At 43.3% G+C, this 13,109-nt stretch overlaps 1 protein-coding gene across 1 annotated transcript in view; it reads left to right on the top strand.

The window, feature by feature from the left end:
- Positions 1-7,643, top strand: part of LOC117352340 (homeobox protein aristaless-like 4) — a 37,327-nt gene extending 29,684 nt beyond the window's left edge. Inside the window, exon 4 of the mRNA XM_033928767.1 lies at positions 7,578-7,643. Coding sequence (XP_033784658.1) covers positions 7,578-7,643 — 66 coding nt within the window. The remainder of the gene's footprint in view (positions 1-7,577) is intronic.
- The last annotated feature ends 5,466 nt before the right edge of the window (positions 7,644-13,109 follow it).

Below are 13,109 nucleotides of genomic sequence, written 5' to 3'. Positions count from 1 at the left end.
TCATACCCCCCTTGTACCTTTTTTATCATACCCCCCCTTGTACCTTTTTAATCATACCCCCCTTGTACCTTTTTTATCATACTCCCCCTTGTACTTTTTTTATCATACCCCCCCTTGTACCTTTTTTAATCATACCCCCCTTGTACCTTTTTTATCATACCCCCCCTTGTACTTTTTTATCATACCCCCCTTGTACCTTTTTAATCATACCCCCCTTGTACCTTTTTTATCATACCCCCTTGTACCTTTTTTATCATACCCCCCCTTGTACCTTTTTTATCATACCCCCCTAGTACCTTTTTTATCATGCCCCCCTTTGTACCTTTTTTATTATACCCCCCCTTGTACCTTTTTAATCATACCCCCCCTTGTACCTTTTTTAATCATACCCCCCTTGCACCTTTTTAATCATACCCCCCTTTGTACCTTTTTTATCATACCCCCCTTGTACCTTTTTAATCATACCCCCCCCTTTGTACCTTTTTTATCATACCCCCCTTGTACCTTTTTAATCATACCCCCCTTTGTACCTTTTTTATCATACCCCCTTGTACCTTTTTTATCATACCCCCTTGTACCTTTTTTATCATACCCCCCCTTGTACCTTTTTAATCATACCCCCCTTGTAACTTTTTTATCATACCCCCCCTTGTAACTTTTTTATCATACCCCCCTTGTACCTTTTTTATCATACCCCTCCTTGTACCTTTTTAATCATACCCCCCTTGTACCTTTTTTTTATCATACCCCCCTTGTACCTTTTTAATCATACCCCCCCTTGTACCTTTTTTATCATACTCCCCCTTGTACTTTTTTTTATCATACCCCCCCTTGTACCTTTTTAATCATACCCCCCTTGTACCTTTTTTATCATACCCCCCTTGTACTTTTTTTATCATACCCCCCTTGTACCTTTTTAATCATACCCCCCCTTGTACCTTTTTTATCATACCCCCTTGTACCTTTTTTATCATACCCCCTCTTGTACCTTTTTTATCATACCCCCTTGTACCTTTTTTATCATACCCCCCTTTGTACCTTTTTTATTATACCCCCCTTGTACCTTTTTAATCATACCCCCCCTGTACCTTTTTTATCATACCCCCCTTGTACCTTTTTAATCATACCCCTCCTTGTACCTTTGTAATCATACCCCCTTTGTAATTTTTTAATCATACCCCCTTGTACCTTTTTAATCATACCCTCCCTTGTACCTTTTTAATCATACCCCCCTTGTACCTTTTTTATCATACCCCCCTTGTACTTTTTTTATCATACCCCCCTTGTACCTTTTTAATCATACCCCCCCTTGTACCTTTTTTATCATACCCCCTTGTACCTTTTTTATCATACCCCCCCTTGTACCTTTTTTATCATACCCCCCTTGTACCTTTTTAATCATACCCCCCTGTACCTTTTTAATCATACCCCCCTGTACCTTTTTAATCATACCCCTGTTGTACCTTTTTAATCATACCACCCCTGTACCTTTTTAATCATACCCCCCTTGTACCTTTTTAATCATACCCCCCTTTGTACCTTTTTTATCATACCCCCCTTGTACCTTTTTAATCATACCCCCCTTTGTACCTTTTTAATCATACCCCCCTTTGTACCTTTTTTATCATACCCCCCTTGTACCTTTTTAATCATACCCCCCCTTGCACCTTTTTAATCATACCCCCCTTTTTACCTTTTTATCATACCCCCCCTTGTACCTTTTTAATCATACCCCCTTTGTACCTTTTTAATCATACCCCCCTTTGTACCTTTTTTATCATACCCCCCCTTGTACCTTTTTAATCATACCCCCCCTTGCACCTTTTTAATCATACCCCCCTTTTTACCTTTTTAATCATACCCCCTTTGTACCTTTTTAATCATACCCCCCTTTGTACCTTTTTTATCATACCCCCCCTTGTACCTTTTTAATCATACCCCCCCTTGCACCTTTTTAATCATACCCCCCTTTGTACCTTTTTTATCATACCCCCCTTGTACCTTTTTAATCATACCCCCCCTTGTACCTTTTTTATCATACCCCCCTTGTACCTTTTTAATCATACCCCCCTTTGTACCTTTTTTATCATACCCCCCCTTATACCTTTTTTATCATACCCCCCTGTACCTTTTTTATCATACCCCCCCTTGTACCTTTTTTATCATACCCCCCTTGTACCTTTTTAATCATACCCCCCTTGTACCTTTTTAATCATACCCCCCCTTGTACCTTTTTTATCATACCCCCCTTGTACCTTTTTTATCATACCCCCTTGTACCTTTTTAATCATACCCCCCTTGTAACTTTTTTATCATACCCCCCTTGTATCTTTTTATCATACCCCCCTTGTACCTTTTTTATCATATCCCCCCTTGTACCTTTTTAATCTTACCCCCTTGTACCTTTTTTATCATAGCCCCCCTTGTACCTTTTTAATCATACCCCCCTTGTACATTTTTTATCATACCCCCCTTGTACTTTTTTTATCATACACCCCCTTGTACCTTTTTAATCATACCCCCCCCTTGTACCTTTTTAATCATACCCCCCTTGTACCTTTTTTATCATACCCCCTCTTGTACCTTTTTTATCATACACCCCCCTTGTACCTTTTTTATCATACCCCCCTTTGTACCTTTTTTATCATACCCCCCCTTGTACCTTTTTTATCATACCCCCCTTGTACCTTTTTTATCATACCCCCCCTTGTACCTTTTTAATCATACCCCCCTTGTAACTTTTTTATCATACCCCCCCTTGTAACTTTTTAATCATACCCCCCTTGTACCTTTTTTATCATACTCCTCCTTGTACCTTTTTAATCATACCCCCCTTGTACCTTTTTTATCATACCCCCCCTTGTACCTTTTTAATCATACCCCCCCTTGTACCTTTTTTATCATACCCCCCTTGTACTTTTTTTTATCATACCCCCCTTGTACCTATTTAATCATACCCCCCCTTTTACCTTTTTAATCATACCCCCCTTGTACCTTTTTTATCATACCCCCCTTGTACCTTTTTTATCATACCCCCCCTTGTACCTTTTTTATCATACCCCCCTTGTACCTTTTTTATCATACCCCCCTTTGTACCTTTTTTATTATACCCCCCTTGTACCTTTTTAATCATACCCCCCCTTGTACCTTTTTTATCATACCCCCCTTGTACCTTTTTAATCATACCCCCCTTGTACCTTTTTAATCATACCCCCTTGTACCTTTTTAATCATACCCCCCTTGTACCTTTTTAATCATACCCCCCTTTGTACCTTTTTTATCATACCCCCCCTTGTACCTTTTTAATCATACCCCCTTTGTACCTTTTTTATCATACCCCCCTTGTACCTTTTTTATCATACCCCCCTTGTACCTTTTTTATCATACCCCCCTTTGTACCTTTTTTATTATACCCCCCCTTGTACCTTTTTAATCATACCCCCCTTGTACCTTTTTTATCATACCCCCCTTGTGCCTTTTTAATCATACCCCCCTTTGTACCTTTTTTATCATACCCCCCCCCTTGTACCTTTTTAATCATATCCCCCTGTACCTTTTTAATCATACCCCCCTTGTACCTTTTTAATCATACCCCCCTGTACCTTTTTAATCATATCCCCCTTGTACCTTTTTAATCATACCCCCTTGTACCTTTTTAATCTTACCCCCCCCTTGTACCTTTTTAATCATACTCCCCCCTTGTACCTTTTTTATCATACCCCCCCTTGTACCTTTTTAATCATACCCTCCCTTGAACCTTTTTTATCATACCCCCCTTGTATCTTTTTAATCATACCCCCCTTTGTACCTTTTTTATCATACCCCCCTTGTACCTTTTTAATCATACCCCCCTTTGTACCTTTTTAATCATACCCCCCCTTGCACCTTTTTAATCATACCCCCCTTTGTACCTTTTTTATCATACCCCCCTTGTACCTTTTTAATCATACCCACCTTGTACCTTTTTTATCATACCCCCCTTGTACCTTTTTAATCATACCCCCCTTTGTACCTTTTTTATCATACCCCCCTTATACCTTTTTTATCATACCCCCCTGTACCTTTTTTATCATACCCCCCCTTGTACCTTTTTTATCATACCCCCCTTGTACCTTTTTAATCATACCCCCCCCTTGTACCTTTTTAGTCATACCCCCGCTTGTACCTTTTTAATCATACCCCCCTTGTACCTTTTTTATCATACCCCCCCATGTACCTTTTTAATCATACCCCCCCTTGTACCTTTTTAATCATACCCCCCTTGTAAATTTTTTATCATACCCCCCTTGAACCTTTTTTATCATACCCCCCCTTGTACCTTTTTAATCATACCCCCCCTTGTACCTTTTTAATCATACCCCCCTTGTACCTTTTTAATCATACTCCCCCTTGTACCTTTTTTATCATACCCCTTGTACCTTTTATATCATACAAGGTTGTTGAATTTATTTCTCAAGGCAGTATGGGATTTGTAGTTCCTGACCTTACCCAGTGCTGCAGATCCCATAATGAATCAGGATAGGTTCATATCAGAGAATGAGAGGTAGAAGAGAAGGAAAATAAAGGCATTGGGGAGGTAATTCTGACCTGGTGGATATGACCTACTTCATTAGTCAAAGGTCAAGGGTTCAAATACCCTGCTTGATCAGTTGACTCAATCTTAAATCCAAATCAGGGCATGAGAGTATAAGAGGGAGAAAAATCAACAGGAAAAGATAAATAGGCGGTGATGCTGCTTTATAACAATAGGTTGTGGGTTCAAATCCTTCTATTGACCATAAAAATAAAGGCAGCCATTGTTTGATCAGTGGGTTGTTCCTCTTTCTTTACTTCAGAGCATCCTGGGTTTAAATTCCCTGCTTGGTATATTTGCATTTTAAAATCAAATCAACAGTGAAGGATATAAGGGGGAGAAAAGAGGAGCCTTGACCCTGCTGGGTCAGTGGTGGCCTCTGAGATGGTCTTGCTTGTATAATAAGAGGCTGTAGGTTCAAATTCTCTCATAGCTCAGGGCTTTCCAATTATTTTAAAGCCAAATCAGGGAACAAGAGGTATAAGAGGGAGAAAAATAAATCATATTCACAGAGATTAGCTTGTGGCCTATTGGATGTTTCCTTGCCTTGGGTCCCAAACGTTATGAGTTCAACTCCCATGCTAGAGCTACTGATTGAATTTTAAAACCAAATTATTGAATTGAGAGGTATAAGAGGGAATAAAAGAAAACACTTGAGTGTGAAATTATTTGTGGCCTGCTGGACCTGTATCTCCCTTATTACCCAATTGTCATGGGTTAAAATCCCCTACTTGATCAATCAACTTAATTTTAAAGCCAAATCAGAGAATAAGAGGTATAAGAGAGCCAAAAATAAACAGCAGTAATATGGAGTAACTTGTGGCCTGGTGGTTGTGCTCCTGCCTTAGGTCTTAAACCTCATGAGTTCAAATCCCCTGCTTGATCAGTTGATTGAATTTTAAATCCAAATCAGGGTATGAGAGGTATAAGAAGGAGAAAATGAGCAGCTTTATATGAATTAGCTTCTGGTCATGGGATCAAATCCCTTGCTTGATGAGTTGTTTTCAGTTTTAAACCAAAATCCTGGAAGGAGAAGTATAAGGGGGAGAAAAAGTAAACCAGCCTTCATTAGTTCAGTGGTGGATTAGAGGAAAAGTTTGTTACCTTTCACCAAAGAGTCCTGGGTTCAACTCCCATGACCAGCTTTTTGAATTTTAAATCTAAATCAAGGCATGAAATTTATAAAGGGGTGAAAAAGTGAACCCACCTTCATTAGTTCAGTGGTGGACTAGAGGAAAAGTTTGTTACCTTGCACCAAAGAGTTCTGGGTTCAACTCCCATGACCAGCTTTTTTTGAATTTTAAATCCAAATCAAGGCATGAAATTTATAAAGGGGTGAAAAAGTGAACCCACCTTCATTAGTTCAGTGGTGGACTAGAGGAAAAGATTATTACCTTGCACCAAACAGTCCTGGATTCAACTCCCATAACCAACTTTTTGAATTTTAAATCCAAATCAAGGAAGGAGAAGTATAAGAGAGAGAAAAAGTGGGCCAAATTTCATTAGTTCAGTGGTGGACTAGAGGAAAAGTTTGTTACCTTGCACCAAAGAGTCCTGGGTTCAACTCCCATGACCGGCTGTTTTAATTTTAAATCCAAATCAAGGAAGGAGAAGTATAAGAGGGAGAAAAAGTGGGCCAACCTTCATTAGTTCAGTGGTGGACTAGAGGAAAAGTTTGTTATCTTGCACCAAAGAGTCCTGGGTTTAACTCCCCTGACTGGCTGTTTAAATATTAAATCCAAATCAAGGCCTGAAAGTTATAAGGGGGAGAAAAAGTGAGCCACCCTTTGTCAGTCCAGTGTGGATTAGAGGAAAGCCTCAACTAAGGAGTAGAGGCAAAGTTTTTTTTGTGTCAACTACAAGGATTTGAGCTCAGAAAAGGATAAATATAAGTTCTGAAAAAGTTTTGCTGTGAAAACTTGGCTGGCTCAACGGTTGAGTGCTGGGTTAGTAACTGGAGGCTGAGGGTTCAAGTCTCAGCTAAGGAATAGGACTTAAATGTTTTATTGCGTCAACTACTAGGATTTGAGCTCAGAAAAGGATAAATATAAGTTCCGAACAGGTCTTAGTGTGAAAGCCTGGCTGGCTCAAGGGTTGAGTGCTGGGTTAGTAACTGGATGCTGAGGGTTCAACCCTCAGCTAGGGCAGAGTGCAGATGCAGAGTGGAGTGTGGTGGTTGGGTGGAAGAGGAGAGATGGTAGTGGGGGAGAGATGGTGGATTGGAGGAAAAGAAAAAGAAGGGTTATGCTTTTCTGTTTTTGAATATGATTTTTTTTTAGAAAAACTAGGTTCACTCTATTCTGCTCCCCCTCCACCCTCTCTCCCCCTCTACCTCACCCACCTCCCTTTCCACTGCTGCAGTCCTCTCACTGCTCAGGTCCTCTCTTCCAACCAATCTGCACTCTTCCCTAGCTGAGGATTGAACCCTCAGCCTCCAGTTACTAACCCAGCACTCAACCCTTGAGCTAGCCAGGCTTTCACATCTAGAGTTTTTCGGAACTTATATTTATCCTTTTCAGCTCAAATCCTAGTAGAATAAGAAGTTTTCTGTAATCTACTTTAATCCTGTCAGGTATTACAACTCAGGTGAAGCCCTTGATCTGCTCCAGTGTCTGTCTTTCTTCCCCCCCCCCCCAACCCCCAGTACAAAGCCAGTGTCTCATGTCTGGTTTCTGTTGAATGCATTCAGAGGAAAAGATTGGTGGGATCCCAGTAGGTTGCCAGCTTCTCCTAGGACAAGCAGGATGAATCAGCCACATATGGGTGTTGTCCCAACAGCTCCCAATTTGCAGATAAGCTCTCCAATAGCTCAGAGAGATTTTTTTTTTCTCTGAGCACGTGCAGTGCCCGGGCCCCACTGGGCATTCCCGAGCCCTACCCATTTCCCCCTGCTTCCCCCTAATCCCCATCTTTAGTCTCTGCCCGTTCCCATCGGTCGGATTTTCTACAGCTCTCCATTACAACTTTTCTACCATCAAGACTTTTTCTACTTTCCATCTTGAAGATGCCAGAAACATCAAAGAAATGTCCGGGATTGCAGAAAAAGGATGAGTACACTGGATCCTCATGAATTGTGCGTCCGCTGCCTGGTGCTTGCATTGTGCCCGCCTGTCTCCACCTGCACGCAAGCTAAGGAAGAGGGCACTGAGAGACTTCATGAAGAGAAGTGAGGCCCGAGAATCTTCCTCCAGCAGCCATCCTCATCGGAATGCAGCAGTGGGGGATCCACAGTAAATCCTTCAGGTCTCATCCATTCAGACCCAGCCCTGAGCAGATAGGAGAGATTTCAGGTGCTGCAGAGATGGATTATATCACCTCTTTCAGCAGAGTCACGGATGATGCCGACTGCTTCAAATACTGGTACTTTGGATCATCGCTCCACTCTGCAGATTTTTAAACAGAAATTGTTGAGCCTCTTCTTGGCCATTTGCGTCAAGAACACCAAAGACATAAGTGCTCCTTGTTATTCGCCGATGCGGTATTCTTGCACGCTGCCAAATTTCCAAGCCCTTGAACAAGGCCAGATGAGCTGCCTCTTTCAAAGCAGCCTTTTTGTCAGGGTGTACGACCGTCATCACTCGAAGAACATTCCTGTTGGTTGGAAGATATGAACGGGACGGTTCATCGGGGCCTTCCCTAGCAGCCATACTTCAGCCCTCGGAAATGGCATCAACTCAGTTTTCAACAGCTTATTTATCACACCAAGTTAGAAACATAGAAAAAGACGGCAGATAAGGGCCGCGGCCCATCTAGTCTGCCCACCCTAATAACCCTCCCCTATTTAACTCTGTGCAGAGATCCCACGTGACGATCCCATTTCTTCTTAAAATCAGGCACGCTGCTTGCCTCGATCACCTGAAGTGGAAGTCTATTCCAGCGATCAACCACTCTTTCGGTGAAAAAGTATTTCCTGGTGTTGCCATGCAATTTCCCCCCCCCCCCCTGATTTTCCATGGATGTCCTCTTGTTGCCGTCGGACCCCTGAAGAAGAAGATATCTTCTTCTACCTCGATACGGCCCGTGAGATATTTGAACGTCTCGATCATGTCTCCCCTATCTCTGCGTTCCTCGAGTGAGTATAGCCGTAATTTGTCCAGCCGTTCCTCGTACGGGAGATCCTTGAGTTGTCAATAACAAAGAAGAGCTATTTAGTATCCCACCACTATTAAGGAAGTAACAGTTTCTGACCACATGGCTACATTGTTACAAAAAGCCAGCCACATTAGGAGGATATTGTAGGACCATGAGCGACCTCTAAATTTGTCCCAAACTACTTCAAATTGTAACCATATCTTATCTACCTCAGGTAGAACATATTCAGACTTTTAGAGGCATGTTTTGAGAAGGTTAAATTTTTACCAGATACAGTACACACTGCTCACACCATCCCCTCAGCCTTCCTTCTGATGTAACTTCCTGTTTCCGCGTAGGCAGAGCACATCAGAAGGAAGGCTGTGGGGCCGGTGTGAGTAGTGTGTATCTGTTGTGCTCTTTGCTGCAGGTGAAGATCTGGTCTTTAAAAGGTAAGTGTTGGGGGGGAGGGGGAGGGAGTTCAGATAGCAGATTGCCTCTGGGTTGGCAGGAGATGAAGAGATGGATTACCTGTGGGGCACCTGGGCCCACCCAAAATTGCTTTCTAGACACCAAAACAACAGCTACATACAAACTATTTATAGGAAATCAACTGAAAGATGCAGCTACCTCCACAACTCCAGCTTCCACTTTTCACATCCCCCCAAAAATCCATTATACACAGCCAAGTCACACAATACCACTTCATCTTCTCTGATCCGAGAGACAAACACCTCAAAATCCTGCCTGAATCCTTCAAACAAAAGGAACACATCCAAAACACCCAGGGAAAAGAAAACCACTCAGGGAGTGTCCCTTACAGAGCTGGAAAGGCTGAGAAGAACCATAAAAGATCTTCATCTGCTTCTCCAGGATGGGCCGATTCTCACTCGGTGCTATAGCAAATAGTGTTGGATCCATAATGCATGAACATCACCCAAAAATAGCTCCCCAATACTCAATACTAATGACATGCAAATTATATGTGCGCTGTGAGACCAAAAGCAAGGGGGAGACATGGCCAGACAAATCTGGAAGTGAGGTACACATCAGTGTCATTCTGCAACTTTAAATATAAGCCTTTCAAATTGTTCTCACTTGAAAGACATTTTAAGCGCTGAAAACAGGCGCCAATGTTGCCAGACCAGGGCACTACATGAATGACTTTATGGGAAGAATTCTAAAAGGAAACTTCCAAACCATCCAGGAACTAGAACCTTTGACGTTAAAATGATGAACCCACCCGACAGGACTTAACAAAGATCTGGCTTCCCTTTCACATCATAAACCATAAAATTATACTGTTGTCACCCTCCCCACCTCCCCGGATTGTCATTTCATCTCTCCCTTCCCCCCATTTCACCCCTTACTTTCCCCTTGAGCCTGTCACTAGTGCACATTTGTGTTTCAAATATATGACACATATCAAAATTTGCTCATGTCTGAATATCCAATAAAAGACTTTCCCTTTAACCCTCCAGCAAGACAGTTTCTCCTAGGACAAGCAGGATAGTCAGCCACATATGGGTGTTGTCCCAACACCTCCCAATTTGCGGATAAGCTCTCCAATAGCTCAGAGAGATTTTTTTTTTCTCTCTCTCTGAGCACGTACAGTGCCCGGGCCCCACTGGGCATGCCCGAGCCCTACCCATTTCCCCCTGCTTCCCCCTAATCCCCAGTCTTTAGTTTCCGCCCGTTCCCATCGGTCGGATTTTTCTACAGCTCTCCATTACAACTTTGCTACTCATCAACTTGAAGATGCCTGAATCATCTAAAGAAACAACTGGGATGCAGGAGAAGGATGAACACACTGGATCCTCATGAATTGTGCGCCCACTGATTGGATCCGGCGCTCGAGGTTTCCGTGTGGCTTGCATTGTGCGCACATGTCACCACGTGCACGCAAGCTAAGGAAGAGGGCACTGAGAGACTTCATGAAGAGAAGTGAGGCCCGAGAATCTTCCTCCAGCAGCCATCCTCATCGGAGCGTAACAGCGGGGGATCCACAGACGAATCCGGTGAGGAGCCTCCAAGACATCCTGGCTCAGTCAACCCCACCGACTGCAACTTGCCCGGTCGAGAAATCTCTCCCGGAGGTCCTGCATGCTGTCGCTAGCCGCCAGCCCCTGCAGGAAGCCGATAGGAGTCTCACCAGACCGAGAGATCTCTCCAGGAGTTCCTGCATGTTGCTGCTTACAGCCAGGCATGAAGAGAAGTGAGGCCCGAGAATCTTCCTCCAGCAGCCATCCTCATCAGAATGCAGCAGCGGGGGATCCACAAGCTATAGTGGCAAGGAGCCTCCAGGATGCCCTGGCTCAGCTAATCCCCGTGCCTGCACTTGGCCCGGTAGAGAAATATCTCCCGGAGTCCCTGCATGTTGCCGCTTAGAACCAGCCTCTGCAGGGCAGCTGATAGGAGTCTCGCCAGACCGAGAGATCTCTCCAGGAATCCCTGCATGTTGCCACGCACAGCCATCCTCTGCAGGGCAGCCGATAGGAGTCTTGCATGCTGCTGCGTAAATCCACAGCCTCTGCAAGCAACAGATCGGGGCTTTCACCCTCCAGACGGCATGCTGCCTCTTCATACCCCCTCTTGTACCTTTTTAATCATACCCCCCTTGTACCTTTTTAATCATACCCCCTCTTGTACCTTTTTAATCATACCCCCTCTTGTACCTTTTTAATCATACCCCCCTTGTACCTTTTTAATCATTCCCCCCTTGTACTTTTTTAATCATACCCCCTCTTGTACCTTTTTAATCATACCCCCCCTTGTACCTTTTTAATCATACCCCCGCTTGTACCTTTTTAATCATCCCCCCTTGTACCTTTTTAATCATACCCCCCTTGTACCTTTTTAATCATACCCCCTTGTACCTTTTTAATCATACCCCCCCTTGTACCTTTTTAATCATTCCCCCCCCCTTGTACCTTTTTAATCATACCCCCCTTGTACCTTTTTAATCATTCCCCCTCTTGTACTTTTTTAATCATACCCCCTCTTGTACCTTTTTAATCATACCCCCTTGTACCTTTTTAATCATACCCCTTTGTACCTTTTTAATCATACCCCCCTTGTACCTTTTTTATCATACCCCTTGTACCTTTTTTATCATACCCCCCTTGTACCTTTTTAATCATACCCCCCCCCTTGTACCTTTTTAATCATTCCCCCCCTTGTACTTTTTTAATCATAGTACCCTTTGTGGATTGGTTTTAAGATTGTTTTTAAGTGATATGGACGCTTATTAAACTACAGACCAGTCCATCCGATCTTCTGTTCCGCAGCACCAGACTAGAAAACCTAAATAAGTCCTGCCCCATACATCATAGTCTTTAGGGCTCCTTTTACTAAGCCGCGTTAGGGCTTTGGCGCATGGAACAGCGTACGCTAGCCTGCCGCACAAACTAGACCTTAATGCCAGCATTGCGCTGGCGTCAGTTCTAGCCGCGAAGCGCGGGTTTAGCGTGCGCTAAAAATCCTGCGTGCGCTAAAAATGCTATCGCAACTTAGTAAAAGGAGCCCTAAGTTGCTGGTGTTTGTTCAGAGAGAAGTTACTGCCAATTGTTTTTCTTTGGTGTGATATTAGTATTGTTGGCATTTGTTTTGTTGTTTTTTTTTTTTTTTTGAACCCTAAATATAGTTATCCACTAAGGTGCGCTAAGCATTTTGGCGTGCGATAAACGCTAATGCATGCATGATAGTCTATGGACGCGCTAAAACGCTTAGTGCCCCTTAGTAAAATAGGAGATTAGGGTGCCGAAATTTTAAGATACCCAATAGCTGGGAAAAGCAGGGACCCGATGCCACTTGCTTTAGGACTGTGCCTTCTGATCTTAAGGGGAGAAACCTCCTCTCGGCACTGCTCTCTGGCCCCCCCCCTTGCGACGGCCAACGTTTTCAATCCAGCCCCAGGAAAGCCGTGAGGAAGAGACAGTTTCTTTTGCGCCTCTATTAAAGGCTATGAACATATAACCGGTAATAGCGCCACCCCTTACCACTGCCAGGGTCATGCTGTGGCTCCAGAAAAAGGAGCCGCATGATAACCCTGACCACTGCATTTGGATGTCTTTGGGTGCTCGCAGAAACTTTCAGAGACAAGGAAGAGGCGATTGTGGGAGTTTATTTCCTGGTGGATATAACAGATGGCTCCTTCCTCTTTCCTGCTCTGCAGACTCGGATTGCTCACCCAGAATGTCACTGCTCGATATCTCTCAGCTGAACCAGGATAGACCCAGCTGTTACTCCTGGTGGCCACCAGCGTAGCCCTAAAACGCTTTCGTTTGGTAATAATATTCCGATTTCTCTTCATCAAAAGTGAGACAGTCTCTCAAACTGAAAGCATAAAGGGCTAGACTTCCAATATTCATTCAATACATAGATTTATTTTATGAATTCTTCATAGAAATGTTACAAATTTTATATTTATAAATATAAATTAACATTTTGCTGTAAAGCACCAGTT

This window comes from Geotrypetes seraphini, chromosome 19 (genome assembly GCF_902459505.1).
Source record: "Geotrypetes seraphini chromosome 19, aGeoSer1.1, whole genome shotgun sequence".
NCBI lineage: Eukaryota > Metazoa > Chordata > Amphibia > Gymnophiona > Dermophiidae > Geotrypetes > Geotrypetes seraphini.
The sequence above is the reverse complement of the archived record's forward strand: the minus strand, read 5'-3'. Positions and strand labels throughout refer to the sequence as shown.